The 17291-nt window shown below is 44.3% G+C and overlaps 1 protein-coding gene across 1 annotated transcript in view; it reads right to left on the bottom strand.

Annotated features, from left to right (window-relative positions):
* Positions 1-17291, bottom strand: part of ABCA1 (ATP binding cassette subfamily A member 1) — a 122345-nt gene that overhangs the window by 45127 nt on the left and 59927 nt on the right. Inside the window, exons 8-13 of the mRNA XM_090274517.1 lie at positions 12256-12348; positions 7618-7858; positions 5768-5907; positions 5328-5444; positions 1180-1377; positions 226-431 (exon numbers count right to left, since the gene is read on the bottom strand). Of these exons, the coding sequence (XP_090130643.1) occupies positions 226-431; positions 1180-1377; positions 5328-5444; positions 5768-5907; positions 7618-7858; positions 12256-12348 (995 nt within the window). The remainder of the gene's footprint in view (positions 1-225; positions 432-1179; positions 1378-5327; positions 5445-5767; positions 5908-7617; positions 7859-12255; positions 12349-17291) is intronic.

Here is a 17291-nt window from a genome sequence, read left to right on the forward strand (position 1 = left end):
CCTGTTGATTTAATTCCTTGGGATTAAGCCCCTTAAGTGAGCATGCTAAATCAAAGATAATAATATTTTTATAAAAAGATAATGATATTTTATGACCTTTGAAATAACTTTGGCCATTTCACAAAAATCATGCCACTAATTTGAGTTTCTACCAAATGAGTCACCTTAGCTGTGCTTGACACCCCCCTTGCCCCATGGCTGGTGGGGTGATGGGACTCAACTTACCCGTCTTTGATCTTATTTGTCCTCTCCACATTGTCAATGTCCATTCGGATCTTGTACTTGACATGGTGGGGCAGCTCAGTGCTGCCGGGGGTGACTCCGGGGAACACAATCCCAGCCCAGAACTTCCGCTCGTCCAGCAGCTCCATGGATTTGTTGATGAGCCAGACTTCTGTTGCTATTGGCTCCACCTTGTTCAGGTTGACACACTGAAGGAAGAACAGCCACCATGAGAACTCTGGGGACCAGACAAAGCAGCAGTGACCGAGGCAGACCCTACCCTAAGAGGGAAGGGCTAACTTGTGTGTCATTTTTATCCTCACTCTACAAATCTTCCCAAAAGTCATTTTCCAATATTCAACCAAAAACAGTTCATATTTTTTAACTGAAATTTAGAGATAAGTTATTTATACTGACTTCTGTGGCAGAAAAGAGGTTCAAACAATGATCATGTCTCCTTTTCCTCTTTGTTTTCTTAGCAATTTTGAGTCATTAACAACTAACCAAATAAATAGAGGGGAAAAAACCTTTTATTTGTCCCTATTAAGTGACATAATTTTTAAGAGTAATGTTTTATAAATGTAGTGTGTCTGATTAGGTTGTAGATAAGTTTCATAAACAATGCCTTAAGGGACTGCTTTGTTGCCCTTAGGTACTAAAATATGGAAACATAAGAAAACCCAGAAGACAATGGATAGAAACACTCTGGAGTCAGACAGAATAATGCTTGGGTTAGGTTTGTTTATTTACTCATTTGACCATTCAACTGACATTTACTGAGTGCCTTTTGTACACCAAGTCCTGTGTTAGGTTTGAGGAATGCTACTGTAAATAAGTCTGTACATTATTTCTAAACATTCTTCTAATCTGACTTATTGCACCATCTCAGAGGGGGTAGGGAAAAAAAAAAATAGAAACCATAGCCTTTTTTAAATGATCCATAGAACAGATCCTCACCTCCATGAAGCGAGATATGGTCTGGACGGCCCGGCTGGTCTCATTGAAGGCCTCTCTCCAGGTGTACACAGAGCCATTCGCTGATTGCACATCCTCTGGGTACTTGGCCAGAAATGCCACAATATCTTTGGCTGTCCAATTTAAGCCAGCCAATCGCTGTTCCCAGAAGTGGTCATAGCCTCTGGCATTCAAGAGTGTCTGCCATTTCAATGAGAAATCACAAGTAGTAAACACCAACTATGACTTTCAAAATGTTGTCTCCTTTTTATTTTTATCTTCACAGAAGGCAGTGAAGTAAAAGTATCCCCATTTTAAAGATAAGAATATTGGCGTTGAAAATAAATGAATACGAATTTAACCAAGGCTGAGCCATAATGCTAATAGCCATGGACCTGAGACTCAAAGTCAGACCAGTTGACCCAGAGTCCCCATGTTTTCCACTGTATCAATCAAGCTAGCTTAACTGTATTATCTACAGTAACAACAGTACTCATACTTACTCTGCACAATTACTATACTGAATTATTTCTATGCTTTACCTCACACAACTCCATGAGGAAAGCATCTTTAATAGTTCCCATTTTAAAGACGGGAACACAAACGCTCAGAGAGGTCAACTCCCTAACATAAGGCTGCACAGCTAATAAGTAGCAAAGCTAGAATATGAACCATGGGGTCTCTGATTCTACTGCACCTTCCCACTGCATTGTATTTCCTTCCCCTCTTTGGAACCCATCTGATGACTCCTCGCAGAGACCCTGATCCCTAGACTGAATGAAGACAGACCCACTTTTGCTGTTTAGTTTAGGAAAACAATGTTGTTATTAAATCAAGTAAAACATGATCTTTCCCAACTGCAGGACACATAGGTCATGATGCAAAAAAGGTCGGTCTTCCATTCCTTATTCCCTAGCTGGTTGGCTCCCATGTGAGTCAACATGGAAAAAAAGGACAAGCCAATCTGGTGCTCAACCAGCAGGCGCAGAGCGCAAAACAATGGCTCAGCTCATGGAGAAGGAGCAGCAGCTGCAGCTCCTCTCGCAGCTTCGCAGGGGCCGATGAAATCCTGGCTCTGCTGAAACGGAATCTCTAAAGGGCCAAACATGGCTGCTTTTTAAATCAGTATCATTTCCACTAGCACAGGCTTCTTTCCCCATGTGACTTCATATTTATTATTTTAATGGAAGCACAATGATTTCATAGATTATATATACTATAATTTCACTTGACTATTCTCATACTGCTAAGCATTTAGCCTATTTCTAATTTCTCACAATAACAATTATTATAGTAATAACATTTTCTGTCCTACAGTGATTTATTTTAAAATTATTTCTGTAGGCTACATCCCTGAGGGTGTATGGAATGGAGGTAAATAGGATAGCACCTATTTTCTGGTTCTTGCAATTTTCATCCCAAATTGCTTTCCAATAGGGAAAAACAATTTATAATGTCAACAGTAAGATAAGTATTTTTGCTAGCGTAAACAGATAGAAAACTATACCTCACAAAAGTTCACGGGGGTTTGGGTTAGGAATTCTGGAATTACTTTATTTGGAGACTGTAAGTGAATAAGAGTTGAGTGAAGACACATGGTGTTTGGGGTAAGACATGACCCTGTCCCATGTGGCTTTTCAGTCATATGGCCAAGGAAACAAAGAGATGAGCCCAGTGAAATCCCTGATCACATGGCCATTCTAGGGTACTTGAGGGGACCAGAAGACCTCATTTCACCCTTAGGGATGGTAGCTAGGAAGAAAGCTTGGCCTTGAGATGAAAAAGGCAGAGAGCAGCTAGAAACCAGAACCATTTAGTTTCAGGGGATTCCATGATGCAAGAGAGAAATGATTTCGAGTCTGTGAGATGATGCAACAGGTATAGACAGAACCACAGACAAGAGAAAGATAAGCACTATCACAGAGTAGAACGGTAATTGCCAGGGTTTGGGGATAGGGGAGTAGGGGCGGTCAAAGGGTGCAAAGTTTCCGTTATGCAATCTGAGATCCAAGGTACAGTATGGTGACTATACTAACAATACCACATGCTCTGCTTGAAATTTGCTAAGCAGTAACTATGTGAAAGGATGCATATGTTAACAATTGTGGTTATCAGTTTACAATGTATATGTATATCAAAACATCAAGTCGTTCGCCTTAAATATATACAATTTTTATGTGTTGATTACTCCTCAATAAAGTTAAAAGAAGGGAGAGAGTGGGGGAGATAGAGAGAGAGATACCACAATACAAGCAGAAACCTCAGGCGTGGCCTCAGGTGCCATGCACACAGATACCAGGCTACAGGGGGTACAGAGCACGTACTGAGAATCCCAAGCTTGTGGTGTGAAATAAACATTCCTTAACAAGAGAAAGGGAAGTTGGAGAAGCCTCCTTTAATTTCTACCCACAGGCTGCTAAGCCCCTAGTCAGCATCCCCAGCCTAACCACCCCCTGCTCTCCAGGCCCCAATATCTATCAGCCTATTGGACATCCCCACCACCCACCAGCTAGAAATCAAAACTCATCCTAAAGCCTCCCCCTCTTGCTCCCCTCCACAATCAAGCAGTCATCATGCCTCACCTCCTGCCAATGCCTTGGCCATCCACTGGGATGGCCTCCATCCTGGCCTCTGCTTCCCATCTGCCCCATCTTGAATCCACTTGTCAGAGTAATGTTATCTGCCTCTGCCCTTGCTTATAACCCCTTCAAGGTCCCCTAGAGCTTCAAGTAAAGGTCCTAAGAAAACTACACACCATGCCTTTCTCCCCAGCCACAGCTCAGACATTTCCTATTGCACATCCTGGGTTCTCCCAGCAGGATTCCTGATGCATGCTACAGCCACATTGATGAGGCTTTGTCCCACAGAACTGGGAGCCTAGGAGTGGCTGGAACATCCAATCCAAACTTTCCACTTCAGAGTAGGGAAAGCATCGATCTGCCTACCAACTCAACCTCATGGAAGCCCTTCAGACTCATGGAACCCTCTGAGACTCAGAAGGACAGAAGTTCAACAGCGAGAGACGTCGATTGCAAGGGGAGGACCAGGAAGAGGCCTGAGATCACACCTAGGTCTAGGTCGCTGTCCATGGCTGGATCACATGAATCCTTCGATAGAGAAGAGACAGGAGCCAAACAGAGACCCATACTTGAAGGGCATGAGTTGTTCTTAATATTAGTAAGGAATTATTCAGTAAACCCATAAAATTATTGCTCATGTTCTTCTCACGAAAGCCCTTTGGTTTTTAAAAGCCCTGATTTTAAGAGTCCCACAACAAAGATGACTCCAGCTTTCCCATTAGAAGAAGGTCCCCTGGGGATCACCCCTCCCAGGGTATCAGGGGACAGTCTTAAGCCTGAGAGAGTACCTTCCAGATAGGAATTGCCTCTAAAACCCAGCTGCCCCTCTGATGAATGAGGTGTCAAAGACAAGAAACCTGACCAAATCCATTCCTGCTTCTTAATGGCAGCAGAAACAAGAGGACCTGGCCTCCTTCACCACGGAGATAGGAAACAGTCTAATGATTCTCTGACTCAGCCTAAAGCAGGGATGATGTGATTAAATGGCACTCAAGCTCAAGCAAAGGAGACGTTCTGTTCTCGCTCAGACTCCTTGGCTTTTGAATCCAACTGTCTCTAGAGCACTAATCCCTGTCAAGTGATCTGGAAGCAGTAAGTGCACACAATTCCCACCCATGTGGTAATAGTGGCTCCGTGCTCATGCAGTGACTTCAGAGGATCTCACACCAGTCTATGGGTCAGATGAGCTCTTTGCTCCCACACCTCTGTCCAAGTTCTACCAAGACATAGGAAGGCTAAACAAGATGCTGTGGTTGGCTCTAGAGCCGGAAAGGAAAATAGTCAGGGCCCTGCAATCACCAAACTCTTGCTCCAAATACCAGCCCTCACTCAGTTTCTTAGAAAACTGACTTTTGATCACCAGATGCATTGATGCTGATGTGCATGAAAACAGTGTTGTCTGTGCACCGTCACCTCTAGCTCTACAAAGGGGACAACCTGTGGCTTGAGCTCTGCTCTGTTATGTTTATTCTGGTTAAACATAAGGAATTCTCACGTCAGTCACTTCTGGGAACGTGACCAGAAACCCACCTCTCTGGCATCAAGTAGGCACATACTCATCAGGACACTCACCCGGACAAGGTCCATTTCTGGGCTGCTCTCCATGAAGGTCCAGATCTTGGGGCTGAGTTCATCCCACATGCCTTTTATATCATGAAATACGGCCAGTTCCTGAAAGGTCTTATTCACCTGGAGCCAGGAGGGGAGCCATGGCGAGCAGGAAAAAAGGAGAGGCAGAGACATGAGAAAGGCAACTGCTCCATCACAGCAGCCCTTTGCCAGACCTCCCATCCCCAAGAAGTGCCTGCCCGCAGCTCCGATTCAAATACCCAAGGCTGGAGAGCCGGACCTCAACTGTCAGCTCCGGCCTGGATGGGACTTGAGGCCCTCACTCTGGAAATCCCAGAGAAGCCAGGAGCTTGCTCAGTATACTCCATCTGGAACTGCCTTTACGTTTTTGCCTATAATTCTAGCAGGATCCTGGAGGGGAACTCCTGGGCCTGGCAGCTTACCTCAGCCATAACCTGCCTCGTGGCTGGAGTGTCAGGTGTATACAGGATCTTCCCAACAAGCAGAGGCTTGAGAGCTTTCCATATGATGCGGGAAAGAGGACTGGACTCCAAACTCTTCATCAACTCATTGCAATAAGGAGCTATGAAGAGGAAAGGCAAATATTCACATGCATGGTCATATGCTTGTGGGAACTAACAGGGCTTTTGGAGCCAGCGAGATGGTCCTAGGTTCAAATCCCAGCTCTACCACTTGATAGCTATATAATAAATAACTTCATCAATCTGAGCCTCAGTTTGCTTCCCAATAAAAGTAAAGTTAATAACATCTCCTTGGCGGAGATGTGAGGAGGATTAACTGAGATATTATCTGTAGAGCTCTTAGAGCAATGCTTGCTAAATAATCAGAGCTTACTATAGCACTAATGATGGAAAACTCACAACTGAGGCGGTGTAGAAAACATTTTTACTACGCACAAACTTGCGTGTCTCTAGATTCATACTCTTATGCCAGGCCTCATCACTTTTTCATTGAAAATAGTGGACTACACTCAGACCTTAGTTTTCAGGCAAAAACCAAATAATTCCCTTTATTTAATAAGTGTCATCACAAGTATATGTAATAAATGTAATAAAAATCCTAAAGTGAGAAATCCAAAGTCATAAGAGACATTGGGGTTTAATTTTCCAGAAGGATTCCAGATTTTTAAAAAACTTTCATTCTGAGTTCTTACAGACACCAAGTATCCTCTATACGCTGCAAACACAATATAATTTTTAAAAAAGGTTCCCTTGGGTTGCCTTGCAAAGCAAGGGTGTGGAGGGGATGGCATTTCAGAAAACTGCCTGTAATGCCACCCCCTCCAGGCCTGCAAAGCCACCTGCGATGTCTGGAGTGCTTTACTCCAGAGAAAAATAAAAAGGTTCTTGAGTTACAGTAATGCACAAAAAGCTGCCTCACTCCATGTCTGAAAGACACACCTGCGGTCGGAAATGGAGAAACGCTCGCTTGCATCAAGTTTTCAAGGAAAAGGATGCCATTGTCTGAAACTGTAACGCCGGCTCCTCACTGCCACCAGGCACAGGACACACATGCCCACAGAGCTGCCCAGGGGTGAGGAGCAGATATGGAGTTACAAGGTTCTTTAACACCGCCTTGCGGCTAAGAACCGAAAACAAACAGCTGATCCCACACCCAAGTGGGCGGGCAGACACACGCCAACACTAACAGGTACTTCAGAGGCCATGTGGTTTACAGGAGAAAAAAGCCTGGAGCCTGGAGCACCTGGGCTTAATCCTGGCTCTCATGGATTGGCTACAGTGTGGCTTTGAACAGTCACTTCACCTCTCTGAGCCTATAAAATGCGGGGTATGAAACCTTCCTTGAAGCGTTGTTGTAAGGATTAGATGAGACAACAAACAGAATGCATAGAAAATGTTCCCTAAATGTTTACTTGTATGTTATTGTTATTGCTGTCATTGTTAAGTGTTTATTATAAGGCATACTTTGAAGGGGGGGAGAGGGAGGAGAAGAAGAGCCTTGCTTACTCTGGGAACCACTCTCCAGTGTCCCCCAGAACACTGGGAGATTGGCTTTCTGTCATTCATGCATTTGATAAACACACTGTGTCCCCGAGATGTGCCAGGCCCCGTTCAAAGAAGTGGAGACAGTCAGCTCTGCAGGGAGAGTTGCTCGCCTCCAGGAGCTCAGCCCGGAGGGCAAACAGGCATGTGCGCATCCAATGCTGCTCCAGAGGATGAGGGTAAGCACGAGGGAAGCGGTGACACAGGACGGACTGAGTCACCCTTTAAGGCAGGCTGGGGCCAGGGCTTCAGTCTGCACAGACACTCACTTGTAGAATTGTCATAGAAGGTGCCAGCATCCTCCTCGGTGCCATTGCCTCCAAAGAGGGCTTTGTAGTTGTTGTCCTCATACCAGTTGAGGGACTTGATCTTCAGGCCCCCGCCCTCAGGGTGGCCACAGACAATGCGGGAGACAGCCTGGTAGATCTGGGTGGAGGAGCTGGAGCTGCTCACGTTGGTCAGAAACATCACCTCCTGCCGCATGTCACTCCAGCTCCTCATGCTCAACAGCTGAGGCCAGGGATCAGGAGGAAAAGGGGAGGGGAGAGAGGAAAGGCACAGGGCAAGGGTTGGAGACAGAGAAGAGAAAGAAACATCTTATTTTCTCGACCTCGCCTAGGCCACAGCCCAGAATCTGTCTGGTATGACGTCTCCTCGAAGCTTTGTGGTGGGGTTGGCAGGACCATGCCAGGTGTGGTCCGGGGGGCCACCGGTACCAGCGAAACCTGAGAGGTTTAAGATGCAGATTCGGGTCTGTCACTCTACCAGTCAAAGCTGCCTTTTCGCAAGATGCTCATGCGCATGCCAGATGGAGCCCCTGGTGATGGGCTTTATTTTATTCCGATTATGTTCTGGTTGCCAGGAGAGAATGCTTTCTCTGAACAGCTATGCGTTCATATACACACATCAGGAACCCCTCGCACCCTCGATCACGGACACATTTTTGCCACACCTCCAACTTCAGTGTGGAAACAGGGACCCTCTGCCCCTGGGAGAAAAGCTACCGTGTGCAACCTCAGGGAAGTGCTGGGCAGTGGAAAAAGCCTAAGATGGGAGATCCCAGTTTGAATCCCAGCTATGTCTCTCATTAGCTTACAGCCTTAGACAGGTCACTCCTCTATGGCCCAGCTTGTCATCAAGACGATGACAGAGTGTGGTGGTGAGGAATAAATCACATGATATACGAGAGGGGCCCTGCAAGCGATGAGTCAGACGCTGCTGGCAGCCGGGCGCTACGTCTCTGACTTCCACTCAACAAGCGCATTGTCTCCCATACAAATGTACTCCGGCACCTTGTGCAGTTCTTGGCCCAACGGCTCTTACAATTAAATATTTATAGAGCACTTCGTATTTCCACACATTTCACAGTGAATCATTAACAGATCCCTACATTCTTTGAAAAGCCACTGCATGTTCTCACCACCTGGAAGACGGAGCCTGAGAGTGGAGGGCAGAGGCTGGGGGACCCTGCCCGCCCCTTAGAGAAGGCCTGGAATCGGACCCCATGTGCCCGCCTCACAGAGACTGCTGGTCCCGGTGGGTAGCACAGGCTTGGATGCTGTACATCCTAACAGCCTTCGGCCTCCAGAGGGGAACCAGGCACTCGGGGGTGGGTCGGATGCCACAAACGTTTGTCCCTCCAGAGAGGGAGCATCTAACACATACCATGAGAACACAGTTAGGTGGTGAGTGTTTCCTTATCTTTTCGCAGCCTGTCTGAGGTCTACCGACAGGGAAGGGAAAGATGCCAGACCACCTTTCCTTTGGCAGGTGGGTGGAACAGCCCTGGAGACTTTTAAATAATAGTGAGTAGAAGCCACTCACTTCTCTTCCCACAGGCGGCCTCACCCCTGCCATCCTGCCATGCCCCAACCAAAGGAATATATCTCTTCTCACATAAAACGAGCACATCTTTGGACAGAAGCACCCCAGATGATCAAGTTACTCCAAACGGTTGCCTCTTCCCAGTACCTGTCTTAGGGGAAAATGCCTACTCATTTTTCTGCACCTCAGCTCATGCTCCACACCTCCTCCGTGAAGCCCTCCTCCTCATGGTGGGAGGTGGCCACATCGGAAGGTGGGTGGGATAGTCTTCTGTGGTGTCAACAAATGGCCGACAGACTGGCTGCCGTCTCAGCCCACTGCAAGGTGTGCCCGCCACAATCTCTTCTCAATTTAACAGCCAGAACGTAAACAGTCTCACACTCTCGGTCACATCATAAGCCCGCCCCTCTGCTCTAAACCCCCTGCCTGCCAGCTTCCTGCCTCACTTAGCCGAAACCCAGCCTGATCAGGCTTCCCTGCATGCACCTCCTTCTCTGTCCTCTCACCTCCTCCTCTGACCTCTCACCTCCTCCTCTGACCTCACACCTCCTCCTCTGACCTCACACCTCCAACCAGCCTCCCACCTGCTCACCTTGTTCTGGCTACCCTGTCCTTCCTGGTCTTTAAATACATTCCCACTATGCCCTACAGAAGTGTCTCTGTGGTTCCTCCTGCATGAAGTGTTCCTCCTTCTCCAATGACACACTGTCCTTTCCTCCAGGTTCAACTGCCACCTTATCAGAGAGGACGTCCCTAATTTCCCCTTTAAAACAACACTTCATCACCATCTCCCTCCCTCTGCTTTATTTTTCTTCACTGAACATATCCCTGCTGTCACAGTATACACGGACCTGTCTCCCACCCCACACAAACCCCAGGAGAACAGGGACGTCACTGTGTTCACTGTTGAGTCCCAACATCAAGCAATGCCAGGCACCTGGTAGGTGCTGCTGGGTGGATAACAGATGCTGCTCCCTGTCCCGCCTTCCCAATATTATCGGGCACACCTGCCCTGTCACCCAGACAGGAAGTTCCTGCCAGCTTTGACTCATCTGGATCTGCTCAGCTGTCAGGTCCTGTTTATCTGTATTTTCCTTCTTTGACAAGTCTCCTTTCTGTTCTATACCAGTTACCATCAGCGTTCACCAGACAACAAGTGCACTGTGGCAGCAAGAACATGGGCTTTGGAGTCCACCAGTCCTAGGTCTGAATATCAGTTTTGCCCATTAACTAGCTAGGTGAATGTGGGCAGTGTCTAACTTCTATGAGCCTGTCGTGTATAAAATGGGCACAATAAGACTCACTCATATCTGTCACATGGATCATACAGGAAAACTGCATGGAACTACACACACAGGGGAGCATCTCAGAACATCTTAGCTCCCTCTTCCTTCAAGGGTTGTGCTTTTTGGTCAAGACAACCCACTTGCTCTCCAAACACTGAACAGATAAACAAGTGCATTTATTTATTTCTCTTCTCCCATTTGCCCCACAGAAACAGCAAGTTAGGTCAAGTGACTAGAGGGTTTTACGTTGAGAGACCAGATGGCCCCGCTTGCCCCAGACCAGGAAGCAAGCAGCACACACGGAAACAGCTGCCAATAAATGTATATGGCTCAGTTGGAAAGTTTCCGTCACATCAGCAGGGGGAACATCACATGCTTTTACTTTTTTTTTTTTTACCCCAGACAAAAGGCAGGCCAGTGATGAAAGAGGAAATAGCTGTACCCAGACCCTGAGTTGAGAGGCAGCCTCCCATGTTACAGTCCCTGCTCTGCTCTCTGCAAGGCGGGGAGAGCACCTAGAAGATCAGCAGTCGGTTCTGGGCTGTCAAGGTCAGCTACCAGGACCCTGGAGAAAGTGATGGACCTGCAGGGCAGTTTCTGTGTCTCTTTCTGCCTCCTGGAAGAACCCCAGGTGACCTAGCTCCTCCACCTACAGACATGTCACCAGCATTCACAATGGAAGTATTTAGTAAATGGCAGGCTGGGAGAGGGCTTTCTTTTTTTTTTCCCATGAAAGGGATGCAAAAACCAAGCCTCTTCAGCCAGACACATGAGCATAATTAAAACATTTTTTCTTTTGGGGAAAACCAAAAACGATATACTAAGTGTCAACTGTTTGATCTTGGTGTTTTCTATATTTTCCAAGCATTCTGCATTTTCCACAGTGAACATACAATAGTTTTATTCCCAGAAAACAAAGTGAATTTTGATTTTTGAGGAAAATGATACAAACACCAAAATATATGTATATATATATATATATGAATTAGTGAAGCAACTCAAAAAATAAATAAATAAATAAAGGCTGGGCCAAGTCTGAGAAAATTTCCCCACATAGCAGTCCCAGCCAATGTCCTACACATTAAGGCCTATCTTGTTCTGGTCACTGCCCACTGGCTCAGTGCTGTACACACTGGACTCCAGCCAGCCCCTCCTTTCCAAGTCCAATGTGAAACACGGTGGGGGTGTCAGAAGGTGAAGCACACCCTGGCTCAGAGGCAAAGGAAAGGTGAGCTGCTTTTGTAGGCACCTACAGGGCCTGTGATCCCACGACAAAGGTTATTCTGATACGTTTGTCAACATGTGGACCTGAAAGGCAAACTCAACTTAATGTTCACCATGAGACAGGATTCCCAAAGAGGCCAAGTGTGTACAAGGGAAAGATGTGAATTAGTTAGCAAACCAATGTTTTGGTAAAAAGATTATCTGGCCTTGCAACTGAAGAAGAAATATGGAGAAGCTGCTGGTCAGACAAACATAGCACATGGGGGGCCAGGGGGAAAGACCTTTCCAAAGGCGTTATTAGCTAGGAGCAGGGGTAAACATGGAAGAAAGTTCTAGACCAGATTACTGGGCCTTTAGCCACTAACTAATCACCTCTGAGACATCAATGAGTCTGTTTCTTCACCTCTAAAGTAAGCAGATCAAACCATATCATTTTTAAGATCACTGAAGCCTCTACTATTGATTGTATATTTCATATGATATTCAAATAAAAAGAACCCTGTTAGGCAAAGTTAGGATAAAAAAAGTGACAGTGGATGGTCTGCCTTCTGGTCACTGAAAGACAGAACTTACCTCTTGGGCCAAAGTCCCGAGACTATCCAGCAAAGTTTTTGTGCCTTCAGTCAGCTCCTTGTTCAAGACGGGAGATATAGAATCTAGTCCTGTCTGGAATGAGAAAAAATACTTTGTTTTTAAGCTCAAATATAAACCTCTAGTCTCTATTCAAAATAAAAAAGAGAATTAAAACCATTCACAACCTTGAGTTTAAAATACAAAAAAAACCCAATCCTAACCTAAATAGGTCATTGAAATTATTCTGTATTTGCAGGTTGTTTATTTCAGATAAGAATGACTAATTCTCTGATGAATGCTTTCAAATAGTGTAGAAATATATATATTAAAAATTAGTTAATATGTAATAGATAAAAATATCTCATGTGCGGGGTATGAATGTATCCAAACGGAACCCTGACCACAAATGCCCAATTCTGTCTATGGTTCTGCAAGACAGGAATGTGGAAATAACCCTGAAAATCAAGTTGGTGATAGCTCAACAAGAAAAGGAGAAAATATCAAGTTTAAAGGTACCAAAACCTTGGGAAGAAGAATTCTCTTTCATGCTGCCAAAGTCAGCACTGTTTCTAACACTGGAATTTTAACACACAACACTTACATCTAGTTTTAGTCAAATCTTTCTATTTATTCACATACATATATAATTGCTGTTATATACCACCTAGCTACACAGCACATATAAGAAAATAATTAAATTGGCCCGAGGAAAAGATCCATTAGGGCAGAAAACCTAAGCTGGAGAAGAAAAGGAGCACTGTTAAAACAGGCCCACAATGGCTGAGGAGCCTCAGACTTGGTTCTGAGTTTTCAGGCTTCCAAAGGGAAAAAGACACAGGGCCAGTTTCATTGCTCTTATTTGTCAAATGCGGGAATAAAGTTCTTCAGGGAAAACCCATCTTTCCTCAGTGCTTCTATGGCCATTGCTTTATTCAATATCAGACTGCAAGGAGAATGGCTAAAAGTGGATGGACCTCATTATTATCTCTGAGAAACAATAGCCTGGGTTGTTTTCCTTTAATAAGTACCCCAAATGCAGAGTATCATCACATTCATCATGATCATCACAGGATCTAAGCTTAATCCTCAGTGTACACCTTTGAGACAACCTGTCTACAGGCTGCATACAAGAATCTGTCCAGCCTGATTCGATCTCTTCCAGAATGGCTTACTCAGCAGCATCCAGCATCTGCATGCGCTCAGTCCCTAATGGACCTATGGTTCCCCTTAAACACTGTACTCAGGTAGGTCTCTGTGACACAGCTCACAGACTATGTCAGCGACTGTTCCTTCCATGAAGTAATTCATGAGCAAATACGCTTATTATTTCAGAAAGAGAAGAAGGGAGAGAGAGATGGGAAAAGGATACACTGATGTGCAGGACAAACATCAATCAGTTGCATCCTGTACATGCCCTGACTGGGACCATATCCACAACCTAAGTATGTGTCCTGACCGGGAATCGAAGCCACAACAATCTTTTGGTGTACAGGACGATGCCCCAACCAACTGAGCTACCTAGCCGGGGCTGGGTTTGGTTTGAGTTGGTTTAGTTTTAGTTTTTCTCTCTTCAAGTTTACATTATAACTAAAAGTGACCACACTAGAAGTTGACCCTACAAGAGAACTTGAAGTAAGGAAAACTTATAAACTGAGAGGTCTTAGTTGGAAGACATAGGAGGTAAAGTACTTTTGTGCTTACCATGGGACATGCAAGATGATATATGTTTAGGATTGCATAGCAACATAAAAAATGCCAAGTGAAATGGATATAAATTTTTAAAACTTAAAATTTGGTAATCAGTCCCTTCCGTCTATAAAGTATGAATAGAAATAAGATTCTTCTGATTCCTGTCACTCTGCCCTCTCTTCTTGGGTTGTGGGGACCTGGGGTAGCTACAGAACCCTGGGCAAATGACTCAGATTCCTCCTGCCTCTATTTTCTCACCTATACAACAGAGTAAATAATGCTGTGAATGGATCGTCACGTTTCCACGGACATTAGAGGCCCCATGCAAAGCATCTTGCACAGTGCCTGCCACATAAGTCCTCACAATCACAAATTACTTTGTCCCTGCCTTTGCCTCCCCTTCCTCAACAGTTTATTATTAAAACAGATGGGCTCTATCTGCAAACAGAGTTTTCTAGTTCTTAAAAGGACATACATCCTTGGAAAATTTTCCCGGGGACCAAGAGACCAAAGAAAGAGGCTGGCAACTCCAGAATCACAGGAGTTTATGAAAGAAACTTATGGACAGAAGTAGGATCTTAAGCAGCAAGACGGTAGAGCTCCACACCAGAAAGAGAAGGAGGTGTGATAGCATACATACAACCAAGGAGCACACGTTAACACTGGGGGCTTGTAGCCACATGGCACGGGTTTGTTAAGAGCTGTGTAATCCAAAGCAATAAACAGCTTACTGGTCCCACTTTTCCGCGCAACAACATTCCCTTCAGGTGATCCAGGCCCACCTCTCTCCAGGGATGAACTGGTCATCAGGTCAGCTCGCTTAGGTCAATAGTGGTCACATTAGGTACTAGGAATCATTTCACCGACCAATCCTCCCTTCTGCTTCTTGGCTAGCTCTTAAACTTTTTCTCCTGTTGAGGTGCCCTCTCTGTGTGGCAGAGCTAAGAGTTTTCATCTCAAAGCACATCGGCCACACTCCAATGTGCTGTCTCTAAAATTATAAATACTGCCCAGTTCAAGGCTAAGGATATTTATACTATACACACACAAATACAAACTGGCCCCAAAGTTGTGATTATATATATGTATGTATCTATATCTACATATACAGATATACACACACATCTTTATCTTAGTAGCTAGTTATGTGTACCTTCTATGTATATAGTGATATTGATTTTACTTCTATGTAGTGTTAAGAGTTTCCTTTCTAACTTATATAGGAGGAAATATTAAATTAAAATAGTACCAACTGCACTTGAATACCACAATCATGACAGAGGCTTGTGAATGACTGGGTTCTGCTAACACAGTGTGGTCTTCAGAGCTCCTATACCAGGCCACCTGCGGTGTTCGTTAAGTATGCAGCCTTCAGAAACCTACTGAATCAGAAGCTCGGAGTGCTACCCAGGAACACTGCACACTGAAGTTTAAGAATCACTAAGACACAGAACTGAAACAATGTTCACACCAATTTTTTAAAGTATTCTTTGCATGAAGGTGGTTGTGCATTCAACACGTGGCCCACACAATACTGGAGTCTTTGGATCATGAAGTAGTGAAGTCAATCAGTTTACCTGGTCCCGAGTGGGATCCACGCTGGTGCCAAGCACACAAGAGGCCAGGTAATCATACCAACTGTGTACATCAATTACCAAGTGCAGAAGACCAGTTTCTAAGCCTGCAGACTCAACACCACCCCCACCCCCCTGTCATCATTAGCAGTCATCTTTCCCTGGAAGGGTACAAATCCTTGAGCAGTTCATGCTGTTCTTAGAATGTGTCTTTGACATCTGAATGAATTTACAACTGCATAAGTAATGATTTTTACTTCAGGTTTTTCAACTTGCATGTCTTAACTTTGGGGCTAGTTTATTCTTCCTGTTTTAAAAGCTACATAATTCAGCAAAACTCCATGCACACAGCAGGGCCTCCTGCATGACTATTTAACCTATGAGTGCAGTTGACCATGGACATAAATACAAGGACCTCGTGACATTTACTGTGGATATCTGACACCAATGCAATACCGTACCTTACTATATGACTGTTGTCAATAGTGTGAGCTTTGGTATGTTTGTTTAACTTATTGATTTAGGTTTTGGTCTCAGAGAAACATTAGCTAAACCCATCCATAATTAATGGGTAGAACAATCAGTGCTATTTCTAGGATCTTTTTTGCACTGTTTGAGATAAATGATCATTATTCTTTAACAGTATTGGCAGCCTATAATCAATACAAATTTCCATTTTCAAAGAAAGGCTGGCTAGAGTTACACAAGTGTAGGCTGATGTCACAGGGTTAAAAAAAACACACACACAATTCAAATTCAGACCAAGGTTAAAACTTAGATTATCTATTGAGCTATTACTTTGCTCAAGACTCCATTTTACTTTTCTTTGCTTGGACATTTTAAAAATGCAAAGAATAAACTGATGCAAATCATTAAACAATATTACAAGTTAGTGGCGAAAGGATGGCTATTCAATTACTGTTGCTGGGACAGCTAGTTATTCATATAAAAAAAATTAATAAATTTTCCATCTCACACTACTATATAAAATTAAATTTGAGGTAGATTCAATGAAGAGCTAAAAGTAAAACTTTCAAAAATATAGGAGAAAATATACTTGTGAACTTGGGGTAGGAAAAGCCCTCTTAAACAAAATATTTTAAAAAGTCCATACCAAATGGAAAAAAAAAAAAAAAAAAAAAGACTCCAACTTTCAAAAGTAAAAACTGTGCACCAAAAGACACCATAAACAAAGGGGGAGAGGGAGTTGAAGATTTTTTTTTTCAAATTTTAGTATAAAAATGGAATACCATGCAGCAGTTAAAACTAACCAGATGCCACATGTATCAACACTGATAAATCTCAAAGATCTAATGTTGAGTGAAAAAGACAAGCTGCAGATGAATGTGCACATTAATACAATGGAAACACACGCAAAGCAACACAGCATTCTGTTATTAACAGAATGCAAATATCCAGGCATCTGCCCAGAAGCGCGCACCTGCAGGACAGCAGTTCCCTCTGATGGAAGAGGCAGGGATCCCACAGGCACATCAACTGTATCTGTAATGTCTTATTTCTGGCCAAGACACCGAAGCAAGCATGATAAAATGATGGATGGCGGTACATGCGTGTTCTTTTTTTTATTCTCTGTTCCTTTGTGTATATCTGTACTATTTCCTAATTTTGCTTTTTAATTCAATGAAAGAGAAGCAAGAGGGGGAGGAGGAATGGAGGGAGATGCGCAGGAAAGAAGGAAGGGCGAAGAACATAAGCTGGCTTGAGTGCATGTCAGAGCTGAAAGATATTACTTCCTTGAATAACATTAACCCC

The sequence above is a fragment of the Furipterus horrens genome, unplaced genomic scaffold (assembly GCF_987537825.1).
Source record: "Furipterus horrens unplaced genomic scaffold, mFurHor1.1.pri manual_scaffold_4, whole genome shotgun sequence".
NCBI lineage: Eukaryota > Metazoa > Chordata > Mammalia > Chiroptera > Furipteridae > Furipterus > Furipterus horrens.